Raw genomic sequence first — 14,941 nt, 5'->3', positions numbered from 1 at the left:
CCAGGCCGGATGCCCAACTCTCTCCAGGGCCAGGAAGAGCGAAACCTGAGCCAGGAGCCCAAACATCTGGAGAGGAGCTCAGGTACTCACCTTCTGCCAGGGCTGGCTGGCTGGGCAGCACCTCATAGCAGAAGAGGACGTTTTCCCCCTGGAAGAAAAGGACCAGCCTTAGCAAATCCTGGCTCCTTCCCTTGCGAACTGCCTTCCTTTCCCCCCCTCCAATATATTTTTATTATTTTCCTCCTTAAACAACATTTTCAACGTTACAACACGACAATATCAAACACAAAACCTCTCTGCTCTGCCGAACATACGACTTCCAGGTTTTCCATTTCAAATCCAATTGCTCAATTTACATCTTTAACCTATTGCCCATATTGTTGGATTTATTACAATCCTGCTAGTGTCTTCAAGTTTTTACAGTTGTTATTCAAATATGCAATAAATTTACTCCAGTCCCTTTGGAATTTCTGATAGTCCTGGGCTCAGATCCTGCAAGCCAGTCTGGCCAGTTCTGCAAAGTCCATCATCTTCGCCTGCCACTCAGCAGTGGTAGATACCTCCTGTAACTTCCACTTTTGGGCCAGTAAAGTTCTCGCTGCCACTAAGGTATACAAAAATACTCTTTGGTCTATCTTTGCAACTTCCTCTCCCATCAAACCTAGCAAAAATGCTTCTGGTTTTTGGGGGGAAGGTGTATCTAAACATCTTTTTTAGTTCATTATAGATCATTTCCCAGAATGTTTTTACTTTGTCACAGGTCCACCACATATGATAAAAGTTACAGTCTGATTCTTTACATTTCCAGCATGTTTTCTCTCTCGTTCTATACATTTTAGCTACGTTTACTGGTGTCAAATACCATCTGTACATCATCTTCATTACCTTTTCTTTTAATGCCATACATGCTGTAAATTTTAAATTTTCATTCCACAATCTTATGCATGAATCACACTCAATGTTATACCCAAAATCTAATGCCCATTTTATCATGACTTCTTTCACTTCCTCTTCTTTAGTAAACCATTCTAACAACAAATTGTACATCTTGGATAATAATTTACTTCTGACGCCTTCCAACAGTTCGATTTGGAATCTTGATTTTTTATTTTCAAAACCAACCTTCCTCTTATCTCCATTAAATATATCATTCACTTGATGATATTGCAACCAACCTGTAAGTAAACCTTCAATTTGATCATATGGCTTAAGTTTTAGACCTTGTTCGGTTTCCATCAATATCTCTTCATATGTAGCCCACCTTCCCTCCATATTTAATTTTGTAACCGTCAATACCTCAGTGGGTGAAATCCACCATGGTGTTTTCTTTTCCAATAAATTTTTATTTCTTTCCTCACACGGGGCACCAAATGTCGAGTTGCTATATTGGGCCTCCCATACTTCATAAATTGACCTTCTAATCACATGATTCAGGAAACCTTCATGTACTTTCACTTTATCAAACCAAAGGTAAGAATGCCACCCAAATCTATTATCATGACCTTCCAAGTCCAGAAGGTCTGTATTTTCCAACATTATCCATTCCTTTAACCAACAGAGACATGACACTTCATAATAGAGTTTCAAATCTGGCATGGCGAATCCACCTCTTTCTTTTTTTATCTATTAACAATTTGAATTTTATCCTAGGTTTTCCCCCCTGCTAGATGAATCTTGATAATATTTTTTGCCACTCTTTAAATTGTTTTGTTCCTTTGATCACTGGAATAGTTTGAAATAAAAATAACATTTTGGGTAGTACATTCATTTTTACCGCTGATATTCTGCCAGAAAATGACAACTTTAATCTGTTCCATATTTCCAAATCCTTCTTGATTTCCTTCCATGTGGTTTCATAATTATCCTTAAACAAATTAATATTTTTTAATGTCAACCAGATTCCTAAATATTTCACTTTTTCTACCACCATAATGCGAACTGCCTTCCTTGGCCTCCCCAGGGAGGGAGGGAAGAGGCAGCAGACCCGGGAGGGCAAGGGGCGAGCGCTTACCTTCCCTGCCAGGACCAGGAGGCCGGTGCTGGGGTCAAAGAGCGGGATCAGGGCCCTGCAACAAACACACAAAAAGGGTCACCTCTGAGAGGAGAGGACAAACAAAGGGCAGTGGCTGGGTTTGGGCACAAGCACTATTATTATTAGTAGTAGTAGTAGTAAAGGTAAAGGTAAAGGTAACGGGACCCCTGACCATTCGGTCCAGTCGTGGCCGACTCTGGGGTTGCTGCACTCATCTCGCTTTATTGACCGAGGGAACCGGTGTACAGCTTCCGGGTCATGTGGCCAGCATGACGAAGCCGCTTCTGGCGAACCAGAGCAGCGCACGGAAACGCCGTTTACCTTCCTGCCAGAGCGGTACCTATTTATCTACTTGTGCTGGTGTGCTTTCAAACTGCTAGGTGGGCAGGAGGCTCACCCCGTCGCGGGGATTCGAACCGCCGACCTTCTGATCAGCAAGCCCTAGGCCCAGTGGTTTAACCCACAGTGCCACCTGCGTCCCTTAGTAGTAGTAGTAGTATACCACCTTTCATTCATGGATTTCGGGGCAATCCTTTTCTTCTTGTGGCTTCCTGCTTGTGGGATGCTCTCCCCAAGGAGGCCCACCTGGCGCCTTCATTAGGCATCTTTAGGCGACAGGCGAAAACGTTCCTCTTCAAAGAGGCCTTGGGCTGATCAATATTCCACAGCCTTTTAGATGTGTCTATGGGAAGGCGGGGTATTGTTTTATTTTGGTTTTAACTATTTATTTGTGCTTTTATCTCATGTTTTTATCTTGTGAAGCACCCTGGGATCTTTGGATGAAGGGCGGTATATAAATCTAAATAATAATAATAATAATAATAATAATAATAATAATAATAATAATAATAATAAAAAGGTGAAAACACTAAATACATAATAAAAACAAGAAAAGACAAACCGATAGCCTTCCGCTATGATTCCTGTCATGGGCTAGATGATTTTTTAAAAAAATATTTATTGAATTTTATAACAATTAATGATACAAATCTCCTTCAGCATGTTATTTACAATTATTCTCCCTCCCCTCCTCTGGACTTCCCTCAACTCCCCCTCTGCTGAGTTATAATCGTATCCTGCTTTTCCCACACAAAAATAAAATCCCTTATCATTTCTCTGAAATATCCCTTACTACTCAAATGAAGTTGTGAAAGTTTATTCGAATCCTGCCAGTGAATCCAGACCATTCTGAGCTGGATGAGTCTACACAGTTAGTTCTCTGGCTCCATGAGAACTTTTCGCCAATGCAAGTATCGCCCCATGCAATTTATCTCCTGTTTCAGTAGCGCGGCAACGACTCTCCATAAGAATTTGGCAATGGGGACGTTTGGGGAGAGGAAGAGCAGAGGATATTGGAGGGCTGGGGAAGAGTCCGAAAAGAGAGGCCGAAAGGATGAGGGGGGAAGAGGCAACAGGACAGGCGCAGTTCATAAAACAACACGTGGCTGAAGTGCCAGGAGGAAAGTGGACAGAGAGGTTTCTTCTTCCTATTGTGATAAGAATTTTAAGGTCTTAGATATATATTAGATGTTCATAAATGTACCAACAAAGCACGTACGTAGATCAGCACAGGAAGACCAACCTGAAACCATTTTTGATTCCCAAACTGACCAAATGTTTTCTCAGCAAGGTCAAAGGAAAATGGAAAAGCCTCCCCATTGTCTTTTCCTTCACAAATCCTCTCTTAAGGGTATGTCTGTGTTTGAATAGGGTGAGCCTGTGACCTGGCTCAGGAACTAAGTATTCATCATTACAAAACACTGGCCAGGCTCCCCGGGGTATCCAATCAAGTGAGCATTAACAGGTAACCTGCCAGACAGGAGATGAACAACGCACTCAGATTTCTGTTGTAGACAGCCCCTTCTGGATGTAGGTATGATGTTTCTGGGGGTGGTCTTGGACTACAAGGCGGGCAATTTAAAATGTCTATATAAGGGCGGACACACCTTTGTTCTGGGTCCTCCTCCATTCCTGCGGGTGAGGGGAGCACCCTGTTGCAACAGATCAATAAAGATCAGGCTTAATAGCTGCTTTGCTTGGGGGAAAGGGCAGATTTTTATTGTTTACAACATTAACATCCAATGAGGCTGAACATTAGGAGATTCAGGACTGGCAGAAGGATGGACTTTTCCTGCTCCCTCCAGGACCAGCAGCAGTCGCAAATGAGGCTTTTTTACTTGGTATTATGTCACGAGAAATTAAAAAAACTACCCGACCTATATTTATGTATACGCGACCACCGCAGCTAGGATTCTAATAGCCAAAAACTGGAAAAGTAATAACATTCCCACGAAAACTGACTGGTTAGAAAAAGTGATTGAGTACTCCCAGCTTGCAAAATTATCTGGGAGATAAAGAGGAAACGCCACACAAAGAGTCAACAAAGATCGATCAATATTCAATGATTATCTCAAAATTTATATAGAAAACACAAATCTCCTGACAGATCTATAAATAAATCTAATAAACACAGAGGTTAGGCAAGAGGAAAGACGTTAATTATTACAAAAGAGAAACAAAATACTGTAAGCAATATTCTCTCCTGTCAGTCAAGATACCTGATAAATGTTTTGCTGATTGTGTTACAGTCATACCTCGGGTTACAGACGCTTCTGGGTGCACGTTTTCGTGTTGCGCACTGCGCCAAACCCAGAAGTACCGGAAAAGGCTACTTCTGGGTTTCGGCGCTCGCGCATGCACAGAGACACTAAATCACGCTTTGCACATGCGCAGAAGCCCCGAATCGCAACCCACATGTCCGCAGACATGTGGGTTGCGAATGCTGCGGGTTGAGAACATGCCTCCCGCACGGATCACGTTCGCAACCTGAATGTCCACTGTCCTGGGCAGTCTGGCCATTCTTTTGAGATGGTCAATGCCTTAGTTCTTGGATCCAGGTCACAGGCCCACCCTATTCATACACAAATAAGCCCGTAAGACAGGAATTGTAGGATTTGAAAGTGAAAAGAACCATTGGGAGAGGTTTTCCCAAGGTATTTCCTTCTGCAGAAGAATATTTGGGGTCATGAAGAGTCAAGGTGGCTCCTATGGTTTATGTATGAGCCTTCATTTTATTTATGGCACCTTAGAATTCTTATAAGAGAGTCCAGATGGCTACCTCCACTGTTGGAGGCTACAGGCCCCCAAACACTAGTTTGCTGGGAATTAGGATTCGATTGCAGAGTTGGAAGGGGCCCCGAGGGTAATCTAGTCCAACCCCTTGCCGTGCAGGAATCTTTTTGTGCAGCGAGGGACTCGAACCCACGACCCCAAGATTAATAGTCCCATGCTCTACTGAGCTATCCCCTATCCGTACTGATCGATGGCGCCCTCCCTGCCCTGGCCGCTCCGCAGGACTGTGAGAACAGCTCTGGGCGGCTCCCCCTCCTGCCTCCGGTTTATGGCTTCCCATGTCAGCCTCCTGTAATATACAACCCCAAGGCTGACAGAGGCTGTGGCCCAACGCTGCCCTGGCACTACCAGCCTCCCCTTTCTGCAGGTAGCTGGCCTTCCCACGCTCGCAAGGGCACTGGAGGAGGAAGTGGAGCCCAGGCCCTCACCCGGGGTGGCAAAATTCCCAGGAGGCCAGCCTTCGCCCAAAGAGAGCGGCTACTGTGGTCTGACCTAGGAAGGCTATTTTTGTCTCTCGTTTTGAGATGCAAGGAAATCTCCCTTGCTCGCCCCCTGCACCCCTTTTCCAGCTGCCTGGGGCTTGGCCTTCTCCAAACCAGACGGGACCCCGGCTGCCTGGCTGGGCTCAGGAGACCCAGAGGCTGCTCATGTCACTCCCAGAGGCAGGTAAATGGGGGAACCCGTCAAAGATGGAGAATCCCCCAAAGGGAGACAAGTCGAGGGAGCCCCACTTAATGAGGCAAGGGCTTGTGATAAGAATTTTAAGGTCTTAGATATATGTTAAATGTTCATAAATGTACCAAGCAAGCACATACATAGATCAGCACAGGAAGACTGACCTGAAACCATTTTTGGCTCCCAAGCTGACCAAATGTTTTCTCTGCAAGGTCAAAGGAAAACGGAAAAGCCTCCCCATGCCTGTGTACGAACAGGGTGAGCCTGTGGCCAGACTCAGGAACTAAGTATTTATCCTTACAAAAAACTGGCCAGACTTGTCAAGCACCCCAGGGTATCCAATCAAGTGAGCATTAATAGGTAACCTGCCAAACAGGAGGTAAACAAAGCACTCAGATTTCTGCTGTAGACCGCCCTTTCTGTGATGTAGGTATGATGTTTCTGGGGGTGTTCTTGGACTCCAGGGTGGGCAATTTAAAATGTCTATATAAGGACGGGCACACCTTTGTTTGGGGTTCCTCCTCCTTTCCTGCGTGTGAGGGGAGCACCCTGTTGCAACAGTTAATAAAGATCAGGCTTACGAGCTGCTCTGCTTCTCAATATTCTCTGCTTGGCCTCTGTTATTTTCTCCTACCAATAGGGAACCTACATAAGGACTCTATATGGGCTCTTTGGTACCCCATAAGGGGAAAAGGGCAGATTGTGTTTACAACAGACTCAGGGCATGGGAAGGGTCCTGCGACAGGCAGGCAGAGACTTGGGGGGGGGGTCTCTGCTGGCAGAGAGTGGTCAGTATCCCAGCAGGCTGGCAGAGCAAGGGGTGCCTGCATCCCTCCCAGGAATCTCCTGGCACCCACAAGGAGACCCCCCCTTCCGCTGGGGGAACCTCTGCAGCCAAAGCAGAAGAGGCCCTGAAGTCTCTGCCACAAGTGGGAGACCCAAAGGTGAGGCAGAGAGGAGGAGAAGGGCTGTGGAGCATTGCTGCGTGTCCTCTCCCTGCATGACTCAGGATCATGGCCAGAGCCCTGGAGTCGGCTCAACCGGTCCCAGCTGGGCCTCCTCCCCACAAACAGGCTCAGCCAGTCTTCCCATCTGGCGGCAGAAGCGCCTCCGAGAGGCAGCACGCCTGGCTGGCTGCAGGACCATCCCGGCACGAGGCCTGGGTGTGGCGGCTGGCACCAGGGCGCATCCAGGGACGCTTAAGGAGCCTGGGTGTCTCGGAGGGTGACTGAGCTGGGCGGGGGAAGCCAGGCAGCGCCCACAGGTTTCAAACCGCTGTGGGCGATTGCAGGATGCAAGCTATGCATTGGTCGATGGAACCGCTGGGCTAAGCTGGCTGGAAGGGCTGTTTCTTTATTTGGAGGAAGGGGTCAGGAAAGGGGTCTTCCCTCAAAGGGGGGAGGCGTGTGGACCAGGCCACAAGTGAGAGAGATGGGCCTGCCAATGGGGCAAAGGCCCAGCACTGCCCCACGAGGAGCAGCACCCAAGAAATGGTGTGTTCTCTTCTAGTGCGCCTGCCTTCTCCATAGAGCCATAGAATGGTGGTCCTGCAAGGGACCCTGTGGGTCATCCATCCCAGCCCCCTGCCTTGCAGAAATTGCCACTAAAACATCCATCCCAACTCTGCTTAGAAACCTCCAAGGAAGGAGTCTGCCACCTTCCTCTTGCCATCAGAAAGTTGTGGGGTGCCTCAGGGTTCTGTCCTCTCCCCCATGCTTTTCAACATCTACATGCAGCCACTGGGAGAGATCATCAGGGGGTTTGGGCTGGGTGTTCATCAATATGTGGATGACACCCAGCTCTACCTCTCTTTCAAATCAGAACCAGTGAAGGCGGTGAAGGTCCTGTGTGAGTGCCTAGAGGCGGTTGGAGGATGGATGCCGGCTAACAGATTGAGGCTGAATCCTGACAAGACAGAAGTACTGTTTTGGGGGGACAGGAGGCGGGCAGGTGTGGGGGACTCCCTGGTCCTGAATGGGGCAACTGTGCCCCTGAAGGACCAGGTGCGCAGCCTGGGAGTCATTTTGGACTCACAGCTGTCCATGGAGGCGCATGTCAATTCTGTGTCCAGGGCAACTGTCTACTAGCTCCATCTGGTATGCAGGATGAGACCCTCCCTGCCCGCAGACTGTCTCGCCAGAGTGGTGCATGCTCTAGTTATCTCCTGCTTGGACTACTGCCATGCGCTCCACGTGGGGCTACCTTTGAAGGTGACCTGGAAACTGCAACTAATCCAGAATGTGGCAGCTAGACTGGTGACTGGGAGTGGCCACCGAGACCATATAACACCGATCTTGAAAGACCTACATAGGCTTCCGGTATGTTTCCGAGCACAATTCAAAGTGTTGGTGCTGACTTTTAAAGCCCTAAATGGCCTTGGCGCAGTATACCTGAAGGAGCGTCTCCACCCCCATCGTTCTGCCCAGACACTGAGGTCCAGCGCCAAGGGCCTTCTGGTGGTTCCCTCATTGCGAGAAGTAAGGTTACAGGGAACCAGGCAGAGGGCCTTCTCCACCCTGTGAAACACCCTCCCACCAGATGTCAAAGAGAAGAACAACTACCAGACTTTTAGAAGGCATCTGAAGGCAGCTCTGTTTAGGGAAGCTTTTAATGTTTAATAGACTACTGTATTTTAATACTTTGTTGGAAGCCACCCAGAGTGGCTGGGGAAACCCAGCCAGATGGGCAGGGTAATAATAATAATAATAATAATAATAATTATTATTATTATTATTATTATTATTATTATTATTATTATTATTATTATTATTATTCCTGGTGTTTAGTCCAAAGTCCCCCAAATAACCACTGGCCTGAGACCAACAGGAGATTATTGGAACACATCCACCACAAGTCTGCGAAAGATGCAGAAGATGAAGGAGGAGGTCCCGGGAGTTTATGGAATACAGGAATTTAAAACAAAGAAATATGATTGGGGCCTCCATTCTGACTTTGACTCTGAAGATGCAGGATTTGTGGAAATTTTCCAGCAGTTATTCTCAAATCTCCTCGTGGGAAGAGAATCGATGGTGAAAGAACTTTTTCCAGACTTGACGACTGATATAAAGGACTACCAACAAGACCGGCGGAGAGGGACTGAAAGAGATTTGAAAGCCTCGGACGTGAGGAACCCAGGCTAAGAACTGTTATTTTGGATTTGTATTGGGAAGGGACAAAAACCGGGGATGGGAGGGAGGGAAGAAGAGAATCTTAAAAACACTCAAGACCTTTAGGTTTGGTTAATATGACTTTTAACTAAGACAAAATGAGAAATCGATGGAAGAGAACTTGAGTCCAACTTAGGAAAATCTATATTTCTTTATAAAAGAGGTAACAAGATGAATAAGATGGTTAAGAGGAGAAATACCAATTTGCTGACACAATTTTGGGAATTGGGATGCACGAGGGGGGGTGGGGGGAAGTCAGGGAATAGGGTTAGGAAATTAAGATTTTCTGAATTTATACATGTTTTTGTCTTCTGTTATTTTTGTGTGTGTCTTGTCTTTATAAAAGTTGAAAAACCAATAAAAATTTATATAAAAAAGAGACCAACAGCAGAGACCCCCCAAACTGACTGGAGGGCAAGGGGAGCAGGCTCTCCCCAGCGTCATGGTAGTGGTCTCAGCTGCCAGGTCCACGCAGGGGCTTCGATTTCCAGCAGGTGGGGGGGGAGGCAGAGAAGGTGCAAAAGACCAGAAGGGAAGCAAACACCCCAGTTTAGTGCTCAGCCCCACTAGAGAGCAAGCCAAAAAGCGGCTATGCCAGGCTTCGCTGGCAGAGGGGCTGTGTCCGGAGGGGGGAATAGTAGGGCCTGGAGCAAGAGGGAGAGTCCTGCCCCACAGTGCCCTGCTCCCTGGGTGCAGCACGAAGGAAGAAGGGGGCAGACCTTTCCCTACCCAGAGAAAAGCAGACCCTATTGGCAGGGGAGGCATAGCCGGACCCCCCTCACACACACACACAAACACACAAGGTGAAAACCAGCTGGGTGAGTGAGGGAAGGAGCGATTATTTCTGTGCCAGCCAGTTGCCCGACACCTTTTGTCTAAGATCCAGTTCCGTGTTCCGTCTGTGACTCAAGCACCTCCTTTGCCTATTCTTCTTTACCGCAGTACGTGGCAGAGAAGAGCTATAGGGAGAAGCTACCTGGGCACCCCACCTGCAGATACAACTGCCAAGAAGCCACAGTAGGACGTGCCAGCCAGAAGCCCTCTGGGCACGTACAAAGAGCTAGCACGGGCCAACCAGAACTGTGTGTGTGTGTTTTTGTGGTGTTTTGTGTGTGTGTGTGTGTGTGTTTCTCATGGGGTTCGGCCGAGGCTCACAGACCCTGCCAAGCTAGGAAGACGGATCTGCCACTCTCAAAGCGGACCATTTGGCCCTGCCACGTTGGGAGCTGCGCCAGCGGGCATCTTGCCAAGTGTGTGCCCAACAGTTTAACTCAGGAGCAGGCCTCCAGGCACTCGCAGCCTTGCACAGCCCTTGAAAGAGCCTTCTGTCTGAGGAGGAGCCCCCCCCCCCCAGGACAACAATGGGGTGTGGGGCTTTGGCCACCTGCTGCAGCCCCTGGAGGTTCTCAAGGCTGCCTCTTCTGAGCCAGGTGCATGGAAAGAGGAGAGGGAAGGGGGCTTGCCTTTCTGGGGGGGGGCACTCTCCCATCTCCTCTGTGCCTCAGGAGACAAGGGGCTCCTGCCCAGAGCAGCAGGGCCAGAGGGAGGGGGCTGCTGCCCGTCATCTCAGGGCCATGGATTTGAGCCCCACGTTGGACATTGTAGGGGGTTCAACAAGATTATCTCCATAACCCCCTCCCCAAGGAATGGAAGAACGAGTGATGGGGTTCCTGCCATCTGACGGGGGGGGGGCAGTCCAGTTTCTCCAGGGTGGCAGCAGCTGATGGCCAACAGAAAGAGAAAAGCACTTGAGGAACCAGAGAGGGAGGCGCAGCCCCCAGCCCCTCTGTTGACCTAAGATAAAGGCAGCAGGGAAGCCAAATACCAGGGCTCTCTCACTGGGGAGAGAACAAAGGCCGGCATATTAGGTTCCAGAGGACATTTTTGTGGTTGCCCAGGTGGGGGAGGGGGTGACCCGCTGGCTCCCTTTGCCGAGGGAGGGAGAGGAGGCACTGCTGCCGAGGGGCCTTTGGGGGTCACCCCTAGGCTGAAGCTTGGAGGGGCAACGCTGGGCTGTTTGAGGCAAGCAGCACGGCTGCTGAAGCCGCCACCTTGAGCACCCTTGTGGGTGTTGCCGTGCCTTCTGAATCAAGTCCTTGGCTGGTTCTGGGCATTCAGGCAGTGCCCTCCTGGTCTGGAATATCCTCTGCGTTGATTAATGGACTACGCAGAACTAGACAAAATGACTGGAAGGATTCGAAACCGGCAGCGCCAGAGATTTACAGAAGAGTGAAAGAAATATACGAACTATTTGAAGAGCAACTGTAATCAGCAAATTACGCTAGTGGTACTACAAGAAGTTTTGTAAGGAGAAATATATGAAATCTTGCAAAATAGAGAAAGAAAAGAGATTAGTTATAATATTTTAAAGGTAATAGTGACAGTAAGAAATGTATATTAAGTGAATAGATTGGAAAATTTTCAGATGTGATTGATGGAAGTCCAAAAAAATTGTGTACGAGGCAAAAGTATGTTTAATTATTTGAAAATGATATGTTAAAAAAACTAATACATATATATATATATATATATATATATATATATGTAGGTTTTGGTGTCTTCGGGTGTCTTCCCGTGTAAGAGTTGGGGTGTCTAGGCGACGTTTCGACGAGGTCTCACTCGTCATCTTCAGGCTGGTGCTTTCGGCTTCTTGTTACTGGAACAGAGCAGGATCTCAGTGTTTGAGTTCCTATAAATACTGTTGAGGGGGTGTGGTGCAGAGAAGAAGTTCCCAGGTTATTGTGCCTTTTCTTCTTTTGTTCCTTAATTACTTGGGGGATATCTTGAGTGATATCTTGAGTGATATTCTGAGTACCACTTAGGTGGGTCATTAAGTGTGGATTAGTTGCTATAGCTTTCGTGTCTTGACCTTTTGAGCTTGTGAAGAGATTTTTCTAAGAAGATGGCTGTACTGCACTGAGTTGTGCTCAGTACAGCCATCTTCTTAGAAAAATCTCTTCACAAGCTCAAAAGGTCAAGACACGAAAGCTATAGCAACTAATCCACACTTAATGACCCACCTAAGTGGTACTCAGAATATCACTCAAGATATCACTCAAGATATCCCCCAAGTAATTAAGGAACAAAAGAAGAAAAGGCACAATAACCTGGGAACTTCTTCTCTGCACCACACCCCCTCAACAGTATTTATAGGAACTCAAACACTGAGATCCTGCTCTGTTCCAGTAACAAGAAGCCGAAAGCACCAGCCTGAAGATGACGAGTGAGACCTCGTCGAAACGTCGCCTAGACACCCCAACTCTTACACGGGAAGACACCCGAAGACACCAAAACCTACATTCCTGTACCCGTGAAAATCTACGAAAGCAAATATATATATATATATATATATACACACACACACACACACAAAAGGAATATCCTCTGCACTGGGCACCTGCTTCTGGAAAAATTTGCCCCCCCCCCTCGGGGAACGAAGGAACACACCTTCCCCTTCTCTCATAGAATGGTAGAGTTGGGAGGGACCCTAAGGATCACCTAGTCCAAGGCAGGAATATGCAGCTGTCTCATATGAGGATCGAACCAGCAACCTTGGGATTATCAGCACCACGTTCTCAAAAAGTGAGCTGTCCACATTTCACACATGTGACATATTACAGGGCCATTTATTTTATTGCAAGATGAAGGGACATTATTGAAGGCTCTTCTTCCCCATCCAACATCCATTGGAGTCTACGGGAGGGGAGCCCACCACTTCCCTCTGGGCACTGGATTCAAACCTCCTACGGGCACCCCCAGAATCTGCCCCCAGAGAGTGGCTGGGGCTTTTCCCAAGCAGGGGGGGGGCTGGAATTCAGGGTGCTCTAGGTGTCACTGTGTCTGGCTGGAATCCTTCAGTGCTGCCCCAGAGGGGAGCCAGGAGAGGGTGGCTAAGAAAACTCCCCTCCTGGTGCCAACCCCTGGGCAGGGGGGCAGCCTGCTCACAGGCTGGGAGAATTCTCTTTGGCACATGGGGCTCTCAAGGGCCAGGGGGGCCTTGCTAGGCTCCTCAGCCCTGAGAGTAATAGTGGTCCATCTAGTCCAGAATCTTCAAATCCTACAGTTGTAGAGTTGGAAGGGACACCTAGAGTCATCTAGTCCAACCCTCTGCAATACACAGCCAGGGCACCTGGATCCCCCTCAACTCCCTCCCCCCCCAAGAGAAACCTGCCAGCAGGACCTGAGGACAAGCGCTCGCTCTCCTCCTGCAATATTCATTGCAGCCTCCAAGCTTGGAGGGTGGATCATGGCCGTTGTGGCATAGTGGCAGCCAGCCCTCTTCTCCTGCCCTCGCTGAGCCCCTGGAGAGACTGGCCCAGCAGGCAGCCAGGCCCCCCTGGCCAACTCCCTTCACCAGAGGCAGAATCCCAAGGATGACCTGGAGGAGGATGAGTGTTCCTCGACCTCCAGGCGATAAGGCCTGAACTGCAGAAAGTGAGGAACAATTAGAGAACCTCTTAGTGAGGGTGAAAGAGGAGAGCGCAAAATATGGTCTGAAGCTCAACATCAAAAAAACGAAGATCATGGCCACTGGGGCCATCACCTCCTGGCAAATAGAAGGGGAAGAAATGGAGGCAGTGAGAGATTTTACTTTCTTGGGCTCCATGATCACTGCAGATGGTGACAGCAGCCACGAAATTAAAAGACACCTGCAATGAAAAGCAATGACAAACCTAGACAGCATCTTAAAAAGCAGAGACATCACCTTGCCGACAAAGGTCCATATAGTTCAAGCTATGGTTTTCCCAGTGGTGATGTATGGAAGTGAGAGCTGGACCATAAAGCAGGCTGATCGCCGAAGAATTGATGCTTTTGAATTCTGGTGCTGGAGGAGACTCTTGAGAGTCCCATGGACTGCGAGAAGATCAAACCTCTCCATTCTGAAGGAAATCAGCCCTGAGTGCTCACTGGAAGGACAGATCCTGAAGCTGAGGCTCCAAGACTTTGGCCACCTCATGAGAAGAGAAGACTCCCTGGAAAAGACCCTGATGGTGGGAAAGATGGAGGGCACAAGGAGGAGGGGACGACAGAGGACAAGATGGGTCGGTGGAAGAAGATTGGAAGAAATTTAAAGATTATTTACAGAAATATTGCAAAATTAATGAATGTTAGATTGATGTCAGAATGAAGTTCAGTGGTTTAAGCAGCAATGTTATAAAGGTGTATGTAAAAATGGATTATTAACAGGTGAGAATCCAAAGTTATAGTATATTAAGTTAAAGGATTAAGATAAAAACAAAGAGGGAAAGAAATTGCTAAATTAACTAACTGAATTGGAATACAAAAAAGGGAGGTGTGAGGAGGTCAGGGAAGCAAGGAAATGAATGTAAGGTGGAAAGATTGATGTATTTCTTTAAGTGTTTTTTATCTTTTTTGTATTTTGTATTTTTCTTTTATTCTTATTTCTGTCTTTTTTTTTCTTTTCTTTTTATTTATGTAATATTTTTCTTTGAAACCTTAATAAATATCATTAAAAAAAAAAAAAGACAGAGGACAAGATGGTTGGACAGTGCTCTCGAAGCTACCAGCATGAGTTTGACCAAACTGCGGGAGGCGGTGGAAGACAGGAGTGCCTGGCGTGCTCTGGTCCAGGGGGTCACAAAGAGTCGGACACGACTAAACGACTAAACAACAACCTGAACTTTCCAGGCCTTCCAGGAAAGGTCAGGGAGCAGCAGTTGGAAAGCTGACCCAAAGAGAACAGGGCACAAGGGCTTGGTGCCAAGGAGACCCAGCCAAGTGGGCCAGGCAGAAGCACAGGAGGCAAGTCACAGAGCTGCCAGCTCCAAAAAGGGGTTCACTCTAGATGAAATCACCTGTAGACTTGCTGCCCTCAGCTGACACCCCAGAAAAGACTTCTCCAACCCAACCCTTGTCCTATTCTCTTGGGTGGTGGACCAAAGAGCAGCAACAGAGCCCTGGATCAGGCCACAGG

At 47.7% G+C, this 14,941-nt stretch overlaps 1 protein-coding gene across 1 annotated transcript in view; it reads right to left on the bottom strand.

The window, feature by feature from the left end:
• LOC308573626 (coronin-7-like) overlaps positions 1-14,941 on the bottom strand; it is a 108,442-nt gene that overhangs the window by 16,253 nt on the left and 77,248 nt on the right. The window contains exons 10-11 of the mRNA XM_081170751.1: positions 2,012-2,066; positions 91-148 (exon numbers count right to left, since the gene is read on the bottom strand). Of these exons, the coding sequence (XP_081026877.1) occupies positions 91-148; positions 2,012-2,066 (113 nt within the window). The remainder of the gene's footprint in view (positions 1-90; positions 149-2,011; positions 2,067-14,941) is intronic.

This window comes from Podarcis bocagei, assembly GCF_964188305.1.
Source record: "Podarcis bocagei genome assembly, chromosome: 14".
In the NCBI taxonomy this organism is placed as follows: Eukaryota; Metazoa; Chordata; class Lepidosauria; order Squamata; family Lacertidae; genus Podarcis; species Podarcis bocagei.
The sequence above is the reverse complement of the archived record's forward strand: the minus strand, read 5'-3'. Positions and strand labels throughout refer to the sequence as shown.